Source organism: Ctenopharyngodon idella, chromosome 22 (genome assembly GCF_019924925.1).
Source record: "Ctenopharyngodon idella isolate HZGC_01 chromosome 22, HZGC01, whole genome shotgun sequence".
Classification (NCBI taxonomy): Eukaryota; Metazoa; Chordata; class Actinopteri; order Cypriniformes; family Xenocyprididae; genus Ctenopharyngodon; species Ctenopharyngodon idella.
In genome coordinates, this window is record NC_067241.1 from 23,175,578 (window position 1) to 23,199,944 (window position 24,367).

Sequence of the window (24,367 nt, forward strand, 5' to 3'; positions counted from 1 at the left end):
GTGCGTGTACGTTGCTCATCTGGGGAACACATGGCACCAGGATGCACTAAAGGTAAGGCTACGAAGGCAGTGTGATACTTTGGGCAATGTTCTGCTGGGAAACCTTGGGTCCTGCCATTCATGTGAATGTAACTTTGACATGTACCACCTACCTAAGCATTGTTGCAGACCATGTACACCCTTTCATGGAAATGGTATTTCCTGGTGGCTGTAGCATCTTTCAGCAAGATAATGCACCCTGCCACAAAGCAAAAATGGTTCAAGAATGGTTTGAGGAGCACAACAATGAGTTTGAGGTGTTGACTTGGCCTCCAAATTCCCCAGATCTCAATCCAATCGAGCATCTGTGGGATATGCTGAACAAACAAGTCCGATCCATGGAGGCCCCACCTCGCAACTTACAGGACTTAAAGGATCTGCTGCTAACGTCTTGGTGCCAGATACCACAGCACACCTTCAGGGGTTTAGTGGAGTCTATGCCTCAACAGGTCAGGGCTGTTTTGGCAGCAAAAGGGGGATCAACACAATATTAGGAAGGTGGTCATAATGTTATGCCTAACTGGTATATATATATATATATATATATATATATATATATATATATATATATATATATATATATATATATATACACACACACCTTATATTATAACAGTTGATTACCTTCATAGTAGTGTTGTGAGGACTCATCAAAGGATCTCTCATAATTCTGTTCCCCATAAGAAGACTGCTGATAGGAATACTCCCCATGACCTGTTGAAGAAAGACATAAAAATACACATCCGCAGATCAGCTGTAAGAAGAAAAAAGGGAGGGGGGGAGGGAGGGAGGGGAAAGAAGCACAGAGCTGCCGTTGCAGCATTCAGACATTCAAAAAATCAAATCTTTTGGCGGATCAACAAAAAACGAGGAAGGAACGCCAAATCTGAAATTTCAGCACACCGAGAAAAAAAAGAAAGATTCACAGGCAATGAATACACGCTTAAAGGAGCATGTTCTCAAGTCTATTTTAGGAATATTTTGAGGGAAAAAAAAAGAAATCATAGACAAAGGCATGACTGAAAGATTCTAAGATGAATGAAAGTAGAAACAGGGATGTCGAATGGATTAGTGAATGAATGAGTGTAGAAAGGTTCTGGATGAGAGTGTGTTTACCATCTGAGTAAAACTGTTGGCTAACAGGCTCGCTGGAGCTCTGAGTGTGTCCATACTGCTCTCCGTAGAACTCCTCCTGGCCCATGAACTGCGGGGCTGATCCTGTAAGACAGGCGACACCAGGGTTGGTTAATCAGCCGATCTAACAGCAGTTTCAGAAGAATGGACTGGGCGGTTTTCTGAGGGAGAGAAAGTGCTCTAGATGTCCATTGTGTGCTACACTTACTGCAGCCAAAGAGGTATGATGTTTCTAAATTAATTAAAGATATGTATGTGTAATTTTCTTTCAAAATGATAGAGCTGGATGTAGAATATTAATATGGCCACTATGGTAGCAAAAAACCTCCTCCAGTAAAAGAGAAAATAAAAAAATATGGGAATGGTATGAAATGCAGACTGATGATCTGTGTTTTGTATGTCACAATAAATCAATTTGGAGTATTAATGAGATAATATATACATGAGGTAATATAGTGGTGGTGTGCAGAAACTCCAGATATCACTACATCCTTTCAAACTTAAAGCCAGATTTAAAGTACTGTTTCCACTTCTCGACTGACCATGCAGACATTGCTTTTGGGCAGGAAAAGGACTTCTCTGCTCCAGAAGAAGGAGCTCCAAGTCTTGATGCATAAGCTATAACATGCTCAGCTCCATCGTGACCTTGAGCCAATGCCGCTCCTAAGCCAACATCACTGACATCTTTCTGGACTTTAAAGCTTTTCATGAAGTCAGGGGTATTAACACTGGTGCTTTTTGTAGAGCATTTTTTTCAGATTCTCAAAAGCCTGTTGGCATTCCATTGTCCCTTTCCAGGCAATGTTTTATACTTCAGAGCATGCAATGTTGTGGAAATCCCTGAAAAATGTGCAATCAACTAGCTAGGCCTAAAAAGCACTGTACCTCTTTGAGCGTTGTTGGGACAGGAAAATTTTGGAAGGCATCCACTTTGGCAGTTTCAGTACAAACTCTTACAGCAGACACAACATGCCCTAAGAAAATGATGGATTTATGTAGCAGGTTGCACTTTGATAGGTTAAAGGTCAGCCCTGCAGCTTCCAGCTTATCAAAGAGCTGTTTAAGATGTCCAAAATGCTCTTGGATGTTCTTGGAATAAATTACAATACCATCAAGGTAGACAAGACAAAACTTTCTAATACATTTTCTCAGTATAATATTAATCAGGCGCTGAAAAGTTGCATCAGAGTTTCTCAGTCCAAACAGTAGACACACAAATTTATATTGTGCATTTTTGGTTACAAAAGCAGTCTTAGGAATGCTAGCCTCATCCATAAGCACCTGCCAATAGCAACTTTTGAGATTCAATGTGCTGAAAATTGAAGCACCATTCATTGATTCAAGTATTTCCCTGGTCAATCTGGATCCCTGAATCTGTCAGAAACTCCAGACCAAGTATAATGGGTAACATTAGATCTCAATCTTTCACCACGAAGGCTCTGAATGGATGCTGATGTCCATGAAGTGCACAATGCCAGATTACCTTTCTCAGTGCTGTCTGTACATTTTTGATTTGTACATAAGCGTTAGCAAGTGAGAAAGTATGACCTCTACTGGACTGCAAAGTTTTGACTTCAATTTTTTCAAGTAAGATTCTTGAAGTAAAGACTAGGTACTACAAGTGTCCAAGACCGCTTGACACCTGTAGCTATTAATGGTTATAGGCAGGGACAATGAATCGAGTTGGATCAATCCTTAGCTGTATTGGTTAAAACAGAAGGCAACATGGATAATATCTCAGAATTATTCAATGGTTATTCAATTGCGAGGTACTCATCACATTTTTCGAAGAAATAGAGTCTTCTTACAAACTTCCAAACTTTTGAAACTCCAGCTTGATAGGTGCTTTAAAATGTATATGATAAGTTGGACTATGTTAATATGGGTGAATTGAAGTGGGGAGTAGATGTTACAGCGTAGGAAGATTGGATTAAAGATTTCATTTGAATGTCCCTACGTGCCATATAATCCATCATTGCTTTTCCTAATTGCTGCATGCTATTCCAGGTATGCCAGGTGAATAATGACAGTGCTGCACTGAGAAGGCTACAGGTACAACAGTAACAGGAAAACTGTTACAACATTAACTGGTCACTGGGGTACCTCAGGTATCAGTTCTTGGACCCCTCCTCTTCTCTACATACACTACATCACTGGGACCCATTATACAGGCACATGGTTTCTCCTATCATTGATATGCTGGTGACGTACAGCTGTACTTTCATTTCAACCAGATGATCCCACGGTAGCTGCACAGATGCTCTGCTTGGCAGACATCTCAGCATGGATGAGAGAACATCACCTACAACTTAACTTAGCTAAGACAGAGCTTCTTATCTTTCCAGCCACTCTGTCAGTACATCACAGGTTTACCATCCAGCTAGGTTCATCAACGATAATCCCATAGAGTTCGGCCAGGAATCTTGGGGTAATCCTTGATGATCAGCTGACCTTTAAAGGTCACGTTGCAAAAACAGCAGATCATGCAGGTTTGCAAATTATTCAAAACTCACTATCACAGCTTGTCTTCAATGAGCCCAAGACATTGGTTCTTGCCTACAGAACAGCCATGGGCTCTGCACCCTTCTACGTCCACTCTATCTAATGAGTCTGCATCCCCTCCAAGCCTGCGGTTGGTAAGTGAGCTGGTGTTCCTTGCTGATGGAATGATCTTCCCACCCGTTCTTCAATGCTGCATCTGATATTGATGCTATGGGGAACCAATACACACTACTCCATGCCAAGGAAATGCCTGCCTCACTAAGCTGTTAAGATGCACAAACATAATGGGCATAGCATAAATTCTCTCTATGGATTACTTAGAGTGCATCAACCCAAAGGGCAGCTCCCTAAGCCAATATTCTCCAGTGGAAGTTGAAGATTCCCAAGCTTATATACCCTATAGCTGTCACAATCCTTAGTTACCAGACCAGTCACCTCAGCACACTTTGTTTCCCATCATCCTCTCTGGCTATCACTTGTGCAAAAATCACCACACCTGCCTGCCATCAACCTCATCAGTTCCTCCATATAAGCCAGCACCAAACACACATGGTGGTCAGGTCTCGTCGTTCAGCACAGAAACTCTACCTGGCAACTTACCTGTGGATTACTTACCTGTGTATCGAGCTGTCCCATTCTTCGTCTTCTTCAGTCTTTTGTGTGTCATCGTCTGCCAGTCTTCAGTCCACCAGCCACTTCTCTACCTGCTACAGATGAGACTTATCATTCTCAAGCCAGTATCACCACATTGATCTGCAACCCAGTAACCAACCTTCTCTTTACCTGTGTGTTATTCAATAAACTCTGTTTGGATTTTACCTTTATCTGTATTCTTCTGTTCCATGACAAAAGACCAGACCAAAAAAAGAATATGCAGCACAGTTTTCTGTTTTGGCTCGAGAGAGCCAGGATTTTTTAAAATTCACCAGACAATTCTGCCTTCTTGCCATCACCAGCCCCGTTGACGACGAGACCCTGAAGTGAGTCTGACCAGGGGTGTAAGCCCACGACATCAGTGGCCAAGGTTATATTGGTGGAAATGGAGACAGAGGACTGGCTGATGGACTTCAGCATGGAGGTATCGTCTCCCACCGTATCCCACCCCATTTCATGTTCTTCATCGCTGTTCCTAGACAGCACAATGGACTGTTTGGACAATGAATTATCAGTTTCCTCTGAATTTTCACCACTGTTTCTAGACAGCACTATGGACTATACCTTACCTTCATTCTCCTCGGATCTCCATCTGCCTTCATCACCGCCCTTATCAGCCATTCCTCCAACCCTCTGATCACCTCGCTCCGTTTTGGCCCGTTGACCTGTCGGATCCGCCTTGGCTCCTCCCACCTTCGGCTCCACCAGACACCCTCGGCCCTTCGATTCCACCGGGTTCCCTCGTCCCACCGGTTCCCCCTTGATTACGGATTTGGCTGCAGCAGGCTCCTTCTTCCATTCGGCATCACCTCTGTCCTCCGTCACACCAGCATTGCCTCAGTCCTCGGGCAGTCTGGTTTCTCCTCAGACGCTCGTCGCCGCGTCATCGCCGCATCATCGCCTATGTCTCCTGTGCCAGCGATGTCACTCTGTTCCATCGGCTCTCCATCTGTACCCTGGGATCCATCAGCTCCGCATTATTTGATCGTCCCCAAGTTGATGTCAGCCTCCACGGCACCTTGGCTCCTCCCTCCCTTGACCAGTCACTTCTCTTCTCTACCTGCTACAGATAAGACTTATCATTCTCAAGCCAGTATCACCACATCGATCTGCAACCCATTAACTAACCTGCTCTCTACCTGTGTGTTATTCAGTAAACTCTGTTTGGATTTTACCTTTGTCCGTATTCTTGTGTTCCATGACAATAGCAAAGAAAGTCCCGGCCTTTACAACCTTCCTCCCTCCCTTGCGGGACAGGAGTCGCAATAAGGTCCCAAAAAGCAGAGCTCTAAGAAAAAAAATGACACAGCTATGACAGCACCTTGACAAAACCCTTAGGAAGTAGCCTATTAAAAACTATCAACTATGACCTTCAGTATTACCACTGCTTTCAGGGAGAGAATGCAACCCTTAACTTCATCAGAAGGGATGCAAATATTAGAGCAGCATAATATAATTGCCGAAGACTCTTGGCATCAAAACTCAACCCCTAGGAAACTGCAGGGGAGCTTCAGCTCTATGTAAATACTCTAGAGTAAATAGGGGAAAGTGCCCATGCCCTGCTTGAGCAAAAGTGCTTTTCCAGGATCGATAAAATACTGCATTCACTCATCTAGGTTATAGAGCGTAAAAGAACAACGAATGCTACCAGACCAACTTGTCAGGTTCTTTGAACATGGATCATACTAGAGAGCCTTTATGCGGTACCCAACCAAAGGGGAGCAAAAGACCCTACTTAAAAGATCCAACAGTTGGGGAGGAAGGTAAACTAAACAGGGAATACAAATTGCTAATTAAAAAATACAAATTTTCTTTTAACAATAGATAGATAACAAGGAGAGGCGCCCCACGAACGTCCTCTACTTATTAGATTTTTCGAACTAGGGCTAGGGTAAAGCATCCATCCAAAGGGCGTTTAATTCCACTTTGAAAAGGAACATAACATTTGTGATTTCACCTCTGCAAATCTACAGCACAATTACATACAGACAAAAAATATCCATAACCAGCTTCTGGTAGATGAAATAAAGGTCACAGCACCTACCTTGCTGTGGGGCACGATAACTTCCCATGGGTCTCTGTGGCATCATGCTGCTCCCCTGGTTTCCCTGTCCCATCATCCCAACAGTCTGCTGACTCTGGTAGTGTTGACCCCCTGCCGAGGTCGATGAGTAATGGGGTCCGGTGCCTTGCTGATGCATTACAGAAACTAGTGGGAACCAGCACCACAAACATTGTAACATTGAAATAGTGTAAACAAAAGTCTTAATGTTTAGAAAATACTTTTTAACAACACACAGGTTATATAGGACTAAACTGTTGCTGTACAGTTTCTGACAAACCAAAGATATTTTACTAATAACCAAATGAAGCTGGGGTAAAATCAAGAAAGAAACTGTCAGTTGGGACAGAGGGCAGCATTTCAGGGTTTTAAAGGTTCAAAGAATGCCTAAAAAGGATTAAATCAAAAGTCAGAGAAAGGGAGAAGCTTCCTGCTGATGAACTGAATGTGTTTGATCTCTCTCCTGAGGGTCAAGAGATATTTCTGATGTGGCATCTTCATCCATGTAGTAGCATAAGGATGAATCTCAAGAAACCTGTCAAGAACATGTCCGTTTCCCAAATATATATGTATTTGTTATAGGTTTAAAGAGATAGTTCACCCAAAAATGAAAATTATCCTATGATTTACTCACCCTCAATCCATCCTAGGTAATATGATATGATTATCTTCTTTCTGTCTTTTTTTTTGCGCGTGTTTCGTGCATGAGTCTGGTTCCAGTGGAAGAGTAAACTTTGACCCTCCTCTTCTCTTATATCGAAATCCTCTGACACTTCTTTTTAAAAAATTCTAATTTTAGACTTCTAATTCGTGACCGGTGTTTTGTTTTGCTCCATCCTCTGTGCTTCCGCATCACTTTTCCACAGAGTTCACTTTTCTGCCAGAACTAGACTCGTGTGCGGCCATTGCCAGAAGCCAGTGATTATAGTTTATAAAGTTTTAAATATGGATATTTTTCTTACAAAAATCCATCACTTTACTTCAGAAGGCCTTTATTAACCTCCTGGAGCTGTATGGATTACTTTTATGATGGATTTATGATGTCACTTTTTTGGGCTTCAAAATCTTGAGCCCCATTCACTACCGTTATAAAGCTTGGAATTTAACTTGATTGTGTTCGTCTTAAAGAAGATATTCATATACACCTAGGATGGTTTGAGGGTGAGTAAATCATGGGATAATTTTCATTTTTGCTTGAACTATCCCTTTAAAGTTTAAATGGTCATGAAAATAATGTCACAATGCAAAAATTGGCTTGAAATATTTTTTTCTTTTCATTTTGTCTTGTGATTCACCCACATCCTTACCATACATTACATAAATTAGGAACCTGTGTTGTAGAATAATGTGTAATATTTCTAAATAACATCTTCCGTAAAGCCTTCCTCCCCCAATAACTTATCATTTTACATTGTTTTTCTGGATGGGACCCTCAGGTGAGCTCCCTCCTGGGCTCACCTTGGCTGGACTGCATGTTGAGGTTGGCACGAGAGGCCATAGATGAATAGGCCACCTGACCTTGGAGCGGAGCTCCCTGAGAGGAGGGCACCGAGTGGCTGTACCCAGGCCCCGTGCCATGGCTGCTGGGGGGCAGGCTCATGGATATGGTGGGCTGCTGCTGCATGGGGGCGTGGCTGGGGCCTGACAACACACACTCACAATCAGGATAAAGCACACATTCAGTTCATCAAAACACCACAAGTCAAAGATAGCAAATGAAAGGGCAAGTAGTGTTTATAAGAGCCAGGCAAGCTGTAGAAAAGTATAGTAATGTGTGCAAAAACAGTAAGAAATACATATGGTGCAAAAAAGTTGCCCAGAGAAATAAGCAAGCAATAAGCACAGCACAGACACACAAGCAGTTATTGGATGCAGAGAGGGTCTCACCATTGTTCATTTGGCTCTGCATTAGTGAGGTGGGTGGCAAGCCAGTGCCCATACTATCATTCATATTAGTTTGAGAGTGAAGAGACTGACCTCCACCACTCTGACTCATCCCACCTGGACCTATGTTTATATTGGGGTTGGGAGGCTAATGTGAAGACAAAGCAAGAGAAAGAGAAACAGAAAGACAGATAAAGAAGAAAAAAGAAGAGAGATTGAAAAAGATTGTCTAAATATATTCTTTCAATAGCCATGTATAGGCGTCCAGAATCTTCCGTATTTTTTAAATGAACATATTTTAATGACAGTATATTATAAAATCAATTTATCAAAGTAAACAGAAAATAGTACAACTTTGCTGTAATTATTGTTTTGAACAACTATTAACTTAGATATGTTACTTTAGCTAAAGTATTTGCATCAATACTGGGTGCCTTTTGCCCCATGCTGGTGAACCTATTAACCTAAGTGTGGTGATATTTGACCACTGTTTATGGTAAAGAGTGACAGTAATTTCATAATTTATGCCAGGAGTATAAAAGAATCGATTTTTAGCTACTGATTTTTCCAGCAGAATAACGAGACCAATCCAAACTCAAGTGCATACACTCCGGTTTATTCATTCATTACGGCATTTAGACTAAAAGTGTGCACACTTGGAGAAATATTGTTGTTTTCACACAGGTTTGTTTGTGTTTTTCATGAGTGTTGGGGTATTTCGTATAAGAATATAGAATGTATATATGGGAATGCTAAGCAGGTGTAGCATTTAGTCTATTATAACAAGGAATAAATAATCTATATTTCTGCCTCATCAAATGAGCAAAATCCACATTAGATTGCAATTGGAAGCTATTTAAATGTTGAGCAGCAAGCTCATTGGCTGCAGATTCAACAGGATCCAATCAGCTTGTGTCATGTAGTAACCAATGTAAATGTCATCAGGTTGCTTTAAGGACCCATCAGCCTGCGCCATCTACTACTACATAAACCGGCTTGCTGCTGATGTTGAATAGACATGACAATGTAAATCCTGCAGCTTATGCTTAGTAATTTATTCCTATCTTGAATGCAAGACTGTAAAAACATGATGCTTGGTTTTAGAACTTGTATGTTAGCTAGTTTAAAAATTATAAGCTGACAAAAGCAATAATGCACCGAGGTAAGGAATGAAAGAACGTTCACTTATCTAGATGTTGAATTTCAGAGGAACTCTGAAGCATGCTGCAAACTGCTATAGCTATTTAAACGTTGAGCAGGAAGCTCATTGGCTGCAGATATGACAGGAACCAATCAGCTTGTGCTATGTAGTTAATGTACATATCATCAGGTTGCATTAAGGACCCATCAGCCTGTGCCATCTAGAGTTTCATGACAGAACCTGTATTTCTGTTTAAATTTCTGTTCAGGGCGTCTACTAAAATAGGTTTACATGATTTAACGCTCAAAAAACTAATTTTTCTTGGTTGAAAATTTGTAAAATATATTGCGTCAACATATTACAATATACTGAATAATACATAAGGAATTACCACTTTACATACAGTGCTCAGCGTAAATGTGTACACCCCCTTTAAAAAAGTAACATTTTAAACAATATCTCAATGAACACAAAAACAATTTCCAAAATGTTGACAAGACTAAGTTTAATATAACATCTTTTTAACTTATAACATGAAGGTAAGGTTAATAATATAACTTAGATTACACATTTTTCAGTTTTACTCAAATTAGGGTGATGCAAAAATGAGTAGACCCCAGAACAAAGACTACTACATCTAGTACTTTGTATGGCCTCCATGATTTTTAATGACAGCACCAAGTCTTCTAGGCATGGAATGAACAAGTTGGCGACATTTTGCAACATCTATCTTTTTTCATTCTTCAAGAATGACCTCTTTTAGAGACTGGATGCCGGATGGAGAGTGATGCTCAACTTGTCTCTTCAGAATTCCCCATAGGTGTTCGATTGGGTTCAGATCAGGAGCCACTGAATCACTTTCACCCTGTTCTTCTTCAGAAATCCAACAGTAGCCTTAGATGTGTGTTGAAGATCATTGTCATGTTGGAAAAGTGCATGACGACAAAGGGCACGGAGTGATGGTAGCATCTTCTCTTTCAGTATAGAGCAGTACATCCGTGAATTCATGATGCCATCAATGAAATGCAGCTCCCCGACACCAGCAGCACTCATGCAGCCCCACATAAGGACACTGCCACCACCATATTTCACTGTAGACACCATGCATTTTTCTTTGTATTCCTCACCCTTGCGACGCCATACAGTTTTGAAGCCATCAGTTCCAAAAACATTTATCTTGGTCTCATCACTCCGGAGTATAGAGTCCCAGTAGTCTTCATCTTTGTCAGCATAGGCCCTAGCAAACTCTAGGCGGGCTTTTTTGTGCCTGGGCTTTAGGAAAGGCTTCTTTCGTGGACGGCACCCATGCATGCCATTCCTCTGCAGTGTACGCCGTATTGTGTCACGGGAAATAGTCACCTCAGTTTGGCTTTCTACTTCTTCAGATAACTGCAGTGAACTTGCATGTCGATTTTCTTCAACCTTTCTCATCAGAAGACGCTCCTGTCGAGGTGTTAACTTCCGTGGATGACCTGGACGTCTCTGTGAGATGGCTGCAGTTCCATCTTTTTTAAATTTTGTACCACTTTTGCTACAGTATTCTGACTGATAAGCTTTGCTGATCTTCTTGTAGCCTTCACCTTTCTGATGTAAAGAAAGTATTTTCTTTCTCAGGTCTTGCGACATTTCTCTTCCATGTGGTACCATTGCTGACAGCATGAAATGGGAAGGGGTTTTAACACCCTTTTATAATCAACTGTCTGCTGGACACCTTTGAAATGAATAATTAGACTCACCTGTGGTTGAATTCTTGTTAAATTAGACATCTGTAGTCTAAAATTTAGCTTTGCTCCAGAGGCTTTCAGTGGGGTGTACTCATTTTTGCATCACCCTAATTTGAGTAAAACTGAAAATTTTGTTCTCTAAGTTATATTATTAACCTTACTTAGCTTACTTACTTAAGTTAAACAGATGTTATATAAAACTTAGTCTTGTCAACATTTTGGAAATTGTTTTTGTGTTTATTGAGATATTGTTTAAAATGTTACTTTTCAAAGGGGGTGTACTCATTTATGCTGAGCACTGTGTATTGAAAAATATGTGACAGTATATTTACTATGTTATGCCAATGTGTATTCGGTTATGTCCCTGGACATAAAGTGTTTATTTTTAGTTGCTGTTGATTATTTGTATTCATGGTGACGGACGTGTATTATGTATTGTGTGCAGTTCTGTCTCTCTCTCTCTCTCTCTCTGTCCAGTGTTTAATTGGGACCAGCTGCGAGCTGGGCTGGGAAAGACGTCAGTGGCGGGGAGCTTTTGCTGTGTATGCGTTATAGAGTCCATCGTGATTATCATTGCTGTTCAATTCTAAACAAATCGCCTATATATAGTGGGAGTGTCAAACGCAGTTTAGAGTTTAGCCAGAGATTGAATATTATAGCGAGATGAGAGGGTCTGTATCTCTTACCATTAGAGAAAGCATAACGGCTAACTTAATCACGTGCGGCACCACATAGCCTATTGTGTAATGGCAGTGACATCAGTGCCCGCCATTCAAAAATCCTTCCCTGCGTACCGCCACAGCCGGAGCCTTAGCATTAATGCTTTTTTGGCTAAAGGTTGCAGGCTTGCCTTCCAGTGGTTTTTACGCAACATATATTGTCATCTATTATCTGTTAAACAGTAATGCAGCACATTTGCTGTTGGTAACAAAGAATATACACTGTCAAAAAGCGAAACTCAATAGAACGTTCCATTGCAACACCGGCGCCCAGCAGCAGTCCTGCGTTTCCGCCATTTTGGGGTGAAAGCAACTCGGCAGTCTACTAGTTTCTATGGCAATATCAGCTGCTTTGTTAAAAAAAAAAAAAGTACATTAAAGCTAAAATCCAACCTGAATGATGACAACACAGAATAAAATACTATCGCTAGTGATCATCAAATCCTTTTAACAGTTTATTTTACAGACTTTATGTTTAAGTCTTCCACTTTTTTCATAAAACCTTTGCTCTCTAGAAACCCAGTCAGTTTGGGTTAAAATTCTTTGCAGTTCAAGTATTAGCATTATAAACACTGAATTAATACCAACATATGAAATTAAATTAAGGACATCCATCAGAAAAATTGGGAATGTTGGACAATGAATATATAACAGAATATAACAGCTTGACAGTTTTTGCAGTGTTTTTGCAGTGTTGTCTTATATTAATGTCCATTAAAGCAAGACTATGTTAACAAAAAAACACAGCCACTGTGTCCAAAAGTGACAATTATGGGATAACAAAAATTTTCCGTACGCGTCTTTCTGTTCAGTAGACATGTATATTCCATTAACCACTTTTAACCATAACAACCAATAATCGCAATAAGCTCTGTGTTTTGTTACTTTCGATTCTGCCCATTTTATCACGAAATTCAAACAATAAATGCCGTTTTGCCACTCGTGTGACAGATCGCTATATAGGCGCCTCGGTTCAAGCGGCAGTGCGGAATGCAAGTCAATGTGATCATCTTTTCCTCTTTAATAGGCTACTACTTACAGAATAAACATGAATGAACATCTGACGGTATGTTGAAAGATACAGTACAACTTACTGAAACGTATCTCATGTAATCGCTCAATCAGAGTTTCAACCGCGGAAAGACATCAATGAAACAGCTTGTAAACAATATGTTATGTAGCATTTACCTTTAGAAATGCCATTCATTGTCCACAGTTTGTTAGTTCGCTATAGAAATGAACTCTTTTGCTACATATATGCACTATATTAGCCTATATATATTCATTATATTTTATTTAACCTGATTATTTAATGTATATGTTTAATGTATGTTCATGTATGGCATATGTTTAATGTATGTTTTTATCAGTCATGATAAAAAGTTATGAAGGTCACTGTGTAAATGAATATATTTTAACATCGAATTGGAGAAGAAATAGATTTAGAAATTAATGCAAACCCTGCCTTATATGCAATTCACATGTTTGCATACAATTTTTATGTGAGTGTTGATTATTTTATCTAAAAACAAATAGCTACTTAATTTAATAATTTGGGCTCTGTTGTTAATTGTAACCTTTAATATTATAGTAATGTTCAAGAAAGGACTCCCTGTATAAAGAAAAAAATAAAATAAAAAATCAGTTTTCTCCCTCCTGCTGTACCAAATCCGTACCGAACCGTGACTTCAATACTGTACCATTACACCCCTAGTAAACAGTCAGAAAACACATGCAAGTCTAGCATGGTTTATGACACACATGACTTGGGCTTTTTCTTGTCTTGCTTCTGGCAGACAGCACAGTGTTCTTTACATGTGTGGTGTAAATGCTGGAATCTGTTAAAATAGGCACAGAGATTAACATGCACTGCTTATGCTTGTGGTGTGAGACAGGGCTGTGAATCCCTGGGAATTTTTTTGGGACTAGCTCCCCCTAGCTGTCGAACACTGTGTGTGTACCTACTTAACCATATTTTGGGGACATATTTGTACCCAAAAGTGAGCTAAACCTAAAAACAAACAAACAAACAAACAAACAAACAAACAAACAAAAAAACTACCAAAACCTTTTGAGGATGTCCTCATTTGTAAAAATGCAGAAAGTTTACTGTTTACTAGGGTTAGTTTATAGTGTTTATAACTAGCTGCATATAAAAACAATAGAAGTCTACACTGTAAAAAAAAAAAAAAAAAATCTGTAGTTTTTACAAAATAATTTTGGCAGCTGCGGTTGCCAGAATAAAAAAAAAAAAACAAACTGTAAACACATTTACAGTTACAACAATCTGTAAATTTTACAGTATAAAACTGTAAATTACACACAAGAAAATTTGAATGTAATCCAGTAAATTTAACAATGCACACTACTACCAAAATCTGTTTTGTAACTTTAACATATACTGACAACCACCATTATAATGCAGGTGGTAAAAGAGAAAGCCACATGAAGAATCAGAGTTCATCACAAATAGCTTTTCCACGAGCTGAAGTATATACTAATATAAAGAAGGTGCACAGAGTGATTCGAGCAAACGCAAAACACCATCATGGTAACCCACATCACTTAAGTAATGCAATAAACATTCATTAAACAACAGAAGGTGTAACATAAAACCCTAATGTACATAACTGATAACAAAAACTATTAAGAAACATGATTATTTAAACAAAATACTTTCAAATGTGGAGTGTCACACAGGGAATTGTGGGAATATCAGTTTACAGTTTTTTACTGTAAATTATACATTGATTTGTTCTTTTTTACTCCTAAAAATTGTAAAAATTTATAGCATTTTACTGTGAAAATCACTTAAATTGTCTGGAAATAGCTTTTACAGTTTTTCCCTGTATATAGTACTAGAACTTACTGTTAACCCATTTACAATTTTTTTCCGTAGCATTTTTACAATATTTTACTGTTAAAATCACATTCATTTTTTTTACAGTGTATGCAATATCCCCATTTAGATAGCTAAGTAAATGTGTGTGTGTGTGTGTGCGTGTGTGCTTGTTTTTGTGATTTATGAGGACACAAATTTGTATAGTGACATGGGTATTACACTGGTATTACGACGAAAACATGAAATTTCACGAGTCCTCATATTTAAAATAGCTTTAAAAACATACTAAACAATGTTTTATTAAAAATGTAAAAATGCAGAATGTTTTCAGTGATGGGTAGGTTTAGGAGTAGGGGTAGTGTAGGGGGAGAGAATGTACAGTTTGAACAGTATAAAAACCATTAAGCCTATGGAATGTCCTCACTAAGATAGCAAAACAAACCTGTGTGTGTGTGTATTTACTTATTATTATGATTTAGTTAAGTGACCAATTGCATCATGCTGCATAGATTTTGCTACAAAGTTGTGTTGCTTTGTCCCACCACTCTGAAAAGAAAGAAAGAAAGAAAGAAAGAAAGAAAGAAAGAAAGAAACTTCAAATTATAACATACCGCTGGTAGCAGAGACTGCATATTCTGATTAGAGTCTGCTATTGTTGCTAGGTAGACCAAGTTTCTGTGCAATATCTGCTGATACCTGGGAAAATGCAAGAAACATCATTGGTAAGAGAAAACCAATGGCTCATTAGCTGAGTTTCCATCCAAACTTTTTAGCATTTGTTAAGTGTATTCCTGAAAATTTGAATAAAGAAATTCATTCATTTCATTATGTGCATAATGCGCATTATTTTGAGGGAACCCCCCTTGTCATGATGGAGCAGCTGAATGACCTCTTTATTTCAGGGAGACTTTGTTGTACTGAGCAATTATTCTTAGACGTTGCAGAAGACCTGCAGCAGACCTTAGTCAGTGTAGAGCCATGTTTAATTTCTGACAGGAATGAAAACGATGTTTTCATCATGAGTGATAGAGGCACAGTGTGTTCAATGGATTGTACTGCTGTTTGACAAAAGACATTTGTCTTCCCAAAACAACTTTCAGTAGAGAAAAACAGTTTTGAAAGTTGTGAAAAGTGCAAAATTACTGATCTAGGACCAGTGCATGCCATTGTAAAGACTGTAAGTCTATCCCTCACAGCCTAGGGCTGGGCAATATTGACCAAAAATCATTTGGGATGAATGACAATATACAAAATATATCTCGTTTTTTTCTACAAAGTGAAATAAATGTTCAAAAAGCCTCATGTGAGATGTCACAATCACCTTTATTAAAACAGCTTATGATCAAAATAAAATACAAAGTCAGGGTTTCCTCCCTGTTTGAAAATATACATATAATATAAATAAACATATAAACATGTACATAAATAAATATATATTAAATAAAATAGATCTATCTCTAAGAAACAACTGATTAAATTAAATAAGAGTACAATTCTTCCTGCTTAAACTAACAGCTCTGATGTACAGAACAGTAGAAAACGTAACTACTTTGTTAGAACAAGAAGGTTATTTTTGCGGTAGAATGTTCTTTCCTCAGAGTACTTTATATATATATATTTTTAGTATACGTATAGTATTTTATAGTATATATCTCTTACAGGTTTTGTGCAAGGAAAACTAGCCTGTCAACAGCTTCAGGCTTTAGGGATACCCTGTGGCAGGTTACAATGTTACCACTGCAGCTGAAAACCCTTTCAGAAGACGAAATGGTGGCTGGTACCAAAAGATACTTCTTTGCCAGGCAGCTCAGTGCTGGGAAGAGTGTTTTTTATGTTCCTTCCACCATTTAAGAGGATTGGTGTCACTCTCTACATTAACTGACTGCAAGTAGCTTAAAAGTTCAGCGTCAATCACCTCCCTCTGTGTCAGCGCCGTGCTGATTGTGGTTGCTGTGCTCTGCGTGAAGAAGCTGGTCCGTAGGAATAGGCACAGTGGGCACAGCTGGGTCAGGCTGACAGCTGCCCTGATCAGCCAGCAGAGATTCTGCCTCTAAAACAGCTTGGTTTTTCATTGCATTGATTTTTTTTCTTTGTATGTATTTGTCCCTGAACCGTGGCTCCACAAGTGAGGCCATGTCCAAAAGGTCACTAGTTGTTGCGTCAGCATACTTGACATTAAGGTAATGCTGTCACACTCTTCATGTGCCAGGAGACTTGTGTTGAAAAGGTGTAGTAGAGGTCTGACATATGAGATGGTGACATACTCCTCACCTGACAGAGCATCTGTGAAGTCCTGAAGGGGTTTCAGAGCCTTCTGGAGTGACTCCAGGACCTTGATGTCCTGCCATGTATGAACAAGATGCCTGGACTTTTTGTCCACAGACAGGACTTTTGTGACTGCTCCTTCCTGCTCCAGGAACCTCTCATTAATTTGCTGCCGTGATCCCCAGTGTGTGGCTGACTCAGTGATGAGATTGTGAGCTGGCAGACCCAGCTGAATCTGGACTTCAGTGAGCTCTTCTTTTCCTCCAGCTATAGGAGAAGCTGCTGAAAACTTTCTTATACAGAGAAATGGCCCGGGTGATGTGGCTGTCATCCACGCCATGCCCTGTCAGAATCAGAATCAAGTTTATTATGCATTTATGATTCCAGTTTACAGTAGTTTCTAATATTACATATATCAAAAACAAAAGAGAAAGGCAACAAAAACAGAAAAAACTAAAGAAATAAATTAATAAAATAAAAAATAACCAAACATTGGAGGTATGAAATGCACAGCAATTTTTGTCACAACTATAGTGTTATGGACATATCATTTATAACCAATGCAGTACAGCAATTGTGTAAGTTATAAACAACAATTACAGCAGTTGTATATGCATTTATAGTTGCACAATTACATTTATATATTGCACATCTGATTTAACAAAGTACAGAGGTATGTAAGAGTACGTGAGAGATTATAGTCTCACTCTCTGTATTGAAAAATATATTTTTTCCTTTTTTAATTAAATAGCCAGATCATCACCTGTTTAATATGGATGTGTGTAATGAAACGACTACATTTAAATGTTGATTTAACATTTCAAATAAATTTTTTAGGCATTCAACTGTAAGCAGTTATTACTGCAAACAATCATTTTACTCAGAATAATATGCTTCACAAGTTCAAAACTTTTCCGAATCAAATACAAACATAGCACTCACCAATGGCCAGATGAAATTGGTGACCAAAACACTGCATTTCTCAGCCAATTCTTCAGTTCCACCCCTTTGCCATTGTCTGTCATCATAGCAACCAGCCCCTTTTCGTCGAACTTCCAGTTCATAAGTTCATAATAAGTTCATAAGAAATGCATCCTGCAGGGCTTCAGCTATATGCTCCCTGGTGTGGTCTTGGGGATAATACTTGGTTTGTAGACACAGTTTTCATTTCCCAGTCTTCAATAAAATGTATTGTCAAACTCATATATGGCTCACATGTTCTGCTTGACCATATATCGGTTGTCAGTGCGAAATTACTCACTTTTGCAATCTGTTCAGAAAGCTTCTGTCTGACCTCAGTGTACATTTCTGGCAGAGCTTCTGTTGCAAAGAACTTGCAACTGGGTAACTGGTATCTCAGGTCAATGGTTTTTAGCAGCATTTTAAAACCTTCCTGTTCCACTGTTGCAACAGGAACCATATCTTTAGTGATGTGGTAAGCTACTGCCTTAGTTATATCACGCCATCTGGAACTTTTCGCAAGGCACGGTGCGGGTAAAAGAAGCTTCCAACGAGCTTTATTTTGGGACAGAAAACTTTTAGTCTTCGTGGTTGAGGTTGTAGCAGACCAAGCACGAAGTTCTAAACACTCATCGTATTGCACTTTATGGTGATGTTGTAAGTGGTGGAAGAGATTTGGGGTGCTTCCACTTTTTAACAATCATTTTATGGGATACTTTACAGATGGCCTGTTTTTGCTGCTCATCGGATCTTTTAAATACGAACCACCTCCAAAACCATTGTTTTTCTTTTTAATAACCAGATCATTTTCTGCAGTGTGGACTGGCGCTGTGTTTTCCTCCATGTCGCAGACAATCTTGTGATGGAGTCCGGTTTGCGTGCAAAGCGAGAGTGAGAGAGGGTCGCATCAAACCATATCGATATAGAGGGTATTGTCTCATCCCGTATTGTGTTAAAAATAGAGATATATATATATATATATCGCCAAAACTCGATATACCGCCCAGCCCTATCAAAGCCTCATTTTCATAAAATTCAATATGGTGTCTATACCCTGACTAAGGTCTACAGCTCACATAATTCTGTCTCAGATGGCTATTCCCATATGTCACCAACCTCCTTTCATCTAACTAGGGGTACTTTTGAGCAATTATGTACAATGCTCAGGCCTGCCATTGGGCCAGTCATGGCAAACTAATGCAAAACACTAGGTATTCCACCTCTGCCTACTGACTTGAACTTTTAAGCGAATTCACATTCAAGTTTGCATTTCAGGTGTTTCTTTTCAGGATTTCTTATGCACACTTTCAAAATGTGCAACAAAATAGCTGGATGGAAACCCAGTTGAGTTACCAGACCAGATTCAAAAGCACCCATCCAACCTAATCAAGAAAACCTAAAATACTACGTTAAGGATTTTTAGGTTGGCATTTACCACTGAAAGTCTATCAACAGCATCTGTGGCATGCTGTCAGTTATCACATAACATGATTTTGACCTGACCAGTAGAATCTGAAAAATAAAAAAAACTGGCATGTTTTACATAAACACCTGTTTCACACATACTTGTTGTACTTTGTGGAGTTTTTACGTGTTTTAGGGGCCGTTCACGTCATGTCTAAAAACGTGTGGAAAGCGCGGCCGCCGGCTTTCTCCTCCTTTCCACAAGCAATTGCACTCCTGTGGCGTCTGTCGTTGAACTGAACTGTGCTCTCCACAATGACGAGGAAGTATTAGCAAAGGATTAATGGATTTCTAGCTTTTGCATTAGCTTACTAGATATAGATACACACCAAACTGACCCTCGACAGCCGACGGCCAAGTAGCACGTCCGTTCTGCGCCTGCGTAAGATGAAATGCCTTTCCGTACCAACAGGTGGCAGTAGCTGAACAGCCAATCAGAATGATCAGATGGCCCGACGGACCGATGAGCTCCGATGCCGATTCAACATGTCAAAACGGCCGGAAAAAAAGCCGACGAGGACCAACTTCAGCCAACAGTGTGGAACACACTGAGAAAACTTAGTCGGCCGATGAACAGAAACTGCCCAACGGCCGACTGTCGGCTTGGTGTGTTCCTGCCTTCAAGGAAACATCGTAACAACACCACGCTGTACATGAGCTGGTCACAGAGCAGGGCCACTGCTGGCCAAATGGCTGAGGACTCAGCGAATATGTGTGAAATAGGCCTAATAACATAGAAAGTCTGGCAGGCAAGCAATCAGCACTGCGAATAAACATGATAGAATCACTATACCAGCCCTGTCTGTGCAAAGTTAGGGGAAGTGACCCTAATAAACCCTCACACCATATAAGCCCACTTGTTTCATCTTGAAATAGTGTGTGTTTTTTAATGTAACCAGCTGAATATTTATAAGAAAGTGGAAAAGAAAAATAGGAGATTAAACAGGTATTCAAAATAATACATTCACATAATTGTTTGATAATTTATTAGAAGTACAGTGTATTAGTAGTAACAAGTTTTGAAAAAAGTTTGCACTTTGTGTTATCCATTTCAAAGTGGAACACTAATACATTGACAAACTTTTTACTGAGTGATGGCTTTACCTGGGGGATGTTTTTAAGGTGAAAGAGGGCTCACAAACCATTTCTGTGTTCACTGAAAGCCACATTTTTGAGCACCCATGTTGGTGTGCATACTTGAGAGAGAAATGATCTGACCACTGCATAAAGGGATAGCTGCAGTAATTGGTAAGGGAGATTCAATTGTTTTGTCACTGCATTGATTATAAATTTTGATGATTCAAATGCATCATTCTTGAAATATGATTTCTGAGAAATCAATTCCTTGGGGAATGATGGAGAATCTCACCTGTGCATAAGCAACGTCTTTCCACTTGACTGCTTTGACTCTCAACTTGATCCACCCACACATGAAAGAAAATATCAGTGACAGAGGCTGAAATCTTTATTCCCCGTCGAAAAAGAAGTTTAAATTGGCAGTGTGGGAATGCTTTGGATATCGAAAAAATGATCGTGTGGTTGTCCTCAAGGATATCCAGTTTGCAAAAAACGTGGCCCCAAAGTGACTGCAAAAGGAGAAAATACAACAAACATGTTCGCCTATTTTCCAGAACATCCCCCTGTGCAGATGAAGGCATGTCCCGTTTATAACTTAAAGTGTTAGTTCACCCAAAAATGAAATTTGTGTCATTAATTACTCAACCTCATGTTGTTCCAAACCTGTAAGTCCTTCATTCATCTTCTGAACACAAATTAACATATTTTTGATGAAATCCGAGAGGTATATGACTCCTCCATAGACAGCAATTTAATTACCACATTCCAGGCCCAAAAAGGTATTAAAGACATTGTTAAAATAGTCCATGTGACTACAGTGGTTCAACCTTAATGTTATGAAGCGACAAGAATACTTTTTGTGCACAAAAACAAAAATAGCAACTTTATTCAACAATCTCTTCTCTTCCATGTCAGTCTCCTACACTGTTTACATTGTACATACAGTGCAGTGCTTCCATGTTTACATCAGATTGTCGACTCAGTATTGGACGGCTCCTGCATCAGCATCACACGCATGCGTCGTGCTGCTCACGTGATCAGCTTCGGTCAGTCCTTCCAGGTTCTGACGCAGAACCTGGAAGCACTGCACTGTATGTGCAACATAAAAAGCGTAGGAGACTGACAGACAAATCTCATGCCGATACAACCCTACACATGACCTTCTGTATCAGCCAAATCAAGTAAATTATAATTTATTTCCATATGCTATTGCAACAGATCTCCCGTAACCCGTATGGAATTAGTACATGTGATATCTCCATCTAGAGGAGGAAAGTGGACCTGGTCCTTTATATAGAAGTTGTTGAGTTCTACAATAAAAGAGACCTTGAAGGCTCTGACGTTATCCACCAAATCTTGCAGGGTTACATCAGTGTTGGTGGGAAAAGCATATGCCTCTGCAGGTCAGGCTGGTGCATGTCTGCACACCATGGCAGTATTACAGGCATACCAGGCTGACCTGCTAAAAGACGTGGACGAAGGAAAGGAAAATCGAGGTGGTGAAAGAACTCACGGGCCACAGATCTGGCTCTCCGCATCATCAAGTAAATGGCCTGCTCCACTGGCCATTCAATGGCTGCCATGGTTGTCGCTGAGAGACATCTGTGGCTTAACCTATTAGGCATTAAAAAGAGGGACAAAGCCTTTCTAATGGACACCCCTATTGCTCCTTCTGGCTTCTTCGGCTGTCAATACAGTTGTCGAGAGGTTTCAAGGATCTGAGGACCGTCATCTCCACCAGGACGACTGCTGGCAAGAAGCCCTAACTCTCAAAATGTAGCCCAATTTCTAGACTACATTACGGAAACCTCTCCAACAACTTGCTGCCTTTCGAAACAGGTATTGATCGGGCTTTGGCGGAAGATGGGGCGTGTGCTGAAGTCACTGCGAAGGGGCGTGGCCATGCACCAGGTGGCAGTTAAGGGGCAGCGGGTGCTAAGCAAGGAAAACGAACTTGCTGAAGTACCGGACTCTCAAAAAAAGCCATCCCTGAAATAATTTATTTTTTCATGGTCTGAACTGCAAAAGAAATTTGACATTTTAAATTCCTGAGATTTACTCTGTGTTGTTTTTTAGCCCTCCTGCAGAGCAACCCTTCTCCGAAGAACCAATGGAAGTTTCACGACTACTTCTCCGCTTTCCTGGCCTTGATTTATGGTAATAGGGGTGGCATATACCAGAACATGACCATCAAGGTGGTGGCAGGGGCTTGGAAATCAACCTCCGGAAATCTTATAAATGTGAATGTTTGACAATTTTTTTTTTTTTATGTCTAAGGGGCTTGTATTTGTGTTTGATTTCTGTTCTTGACTGCCTTGTGTTTTTTATGTGTGATCAGATCACGAGTCACAAAATTAACCAAGTGTTCGGGCCAGCCCAGATTGCGCTTCTTGATGAAGAATATGAGTGGGTACAAAGATTCCTGAGAATTAAGGACAAACTGCAGGGTGGGAAGGATGCCAAGTGTTTTTTCTGTCTGACATTTACTGATATCCGAAGCTCCATCGCCAGCCACATAAGTGTCTTCTCACGTGAGTGCATAATTCTGTTAGCATTCCGGTATGTGTTATCTTACCAGTTTGCCTTTGTTTTCTCACTCTTCCACTGTGTTTATAGGCAAAGTTAACGCACACCTCCGATGACTGCCTAAAGATTTAGTACTTCTTCAGATAATCTTAAGAACATCTAAGTGTATTCAACTGTGCTATTTTGAGACACCATGAAATATGAACTAAAATGTGCTTTTAACATACTATCTCTGTATTAAAAAAAATGTATTTAGTTACCACTTGTTGTACACTTTGGGTTCAAGTGTACTAAGAAGTACTAAATAAGTACTAAAGAATATTTTTCAGTATATTAAGTACAAAATTAGTGCGTGAATATAGAGCACTTTAAATACATTATGGAAGTGTACGTTTTTTCCACCTGTCACCAGCACTGACCTTTAACCCATAAATAAAAGCCTAAATTCAATCTGTTCATCATATAAAGCGATCGAGTCTCTTCAGAAAATTTGTACCAACCTGCTCAATAAATATGGATTAGTTTTATGATGTCTTTATGAACTTTTAGAATCGTCAGAGTCAATAGAGGAACATAAATTTCTCAGATTCATCAAAAAGATCTTCATTTGTGTTCCAAAGATGAACAAAAGTCTTACGGGTTTGGAATGACATGAGGATGAGTAATTAATGACAGAATTTACATTTATAATTTTGGGTGAACTATCCCTTTAAATGTTGAAACTAAATTTAAGATTAATAAATACTTTAGAAGTACTGTTAACTAATAAATTAACTGTTACCTAATGGAGCCTTATTGTAAAGTGTTACCGAACACTAATAAAGAATCAGAACATTTTTAGTCAATATCTACGGCATGTTGTAGTCCAGATTAAAATGTAAAAATGTTTAAGTCTAAGTATTAAATTATTCTGTGCTGGGATGAACATCACTGCGAATACAAAAAGTCTGAATGGCTGTTTAAAACAAAAACTGTTCAGAAGCAGAAAGTAGGGCAGCTGCTTTGTTTACGGGTTACCAGTTTAACAGCTGCATGTCTGCTGTTCCATCAGCGCCTTCTGCTGTCTCCTTCACTCATTCCACCATGCGCTTCTCATCCGTGTTTACCTTTACATCAGTGCGCAAGCCTCTTTGACACAGCATTCAGTGGTGTTGTGCATTTTCTCGTTGATTCTTAAAATGCAGTATTCTTAAAATGGAGTATTCTTAAAATGCATTTTTAAAATCTGTATAATTCATAATAAATAATTATTCACAGTATTTTAAAATGGCCCATGATAACAATACCATGCACGTTCATTATCATATCGTATTACCGTATATTGGCAAATAGGTCATAATTCATAATTACAGTGGTTTTATTAGGTAAAACCTA

At 39.4% G+C, this 24,367-nt stretch overlaps 1 protein-coding gene across 9 annotated transcripts in view; it reads right to left on the reverse strand.

The window, feature by feature from the left end:
* The window catches only part of LOC127505253 (calcium-responsive transactivator-like), a 38,385-nt gene that overhangs the window by 9,759 nt on the left and 4,259 nt on the right, over positions 1 to 24,367 (reverse strand). For 4 of the 9 annotated variants that reach the window (XR_007927674.1, XR_007927675.1, XR_007927676.1 and 1 more), the window contains exons 3-8: positions 15,313 to 15,397; positions 8,279 to 8,423; positions 7,850 to 8,032; positions 6,374 to 6,538; positions 1,156 to 1,257; positions 664 to 753 (exon numbers count right to left, since the gene is read on the reverse strand). Coding sequence is in view for 5 of the 9 variants with exons in the window: in XM_051880689.1 (XP_051736649.1) it covers positions 664 to 753; positions 1,156 to 1,257; positions 6,374 to 6,538; positions 7,850 to 8,032; positions 8,279 to 8,423; positions 15,313 to 15,397 (770 nt within the window). In the remaining 4 variants the exon portion in view is untranslated. Of the gene's footprint in view, positions 1 to 663; positions 754 to 1,155; positions 1,258 to 4,898; positions 5,618 to 6,373; positions 6,539 to 7,849; positions 8,033 to 8,278; positions 8,424 to 15,312; positions 15,398 to 24,367 lie in introns of those variants that run through there. The other 5 variants (XR_007927677.1, XM_051880691.1, XM_051880690.1 and 2 more) reach the window with 5 other exon arrangements.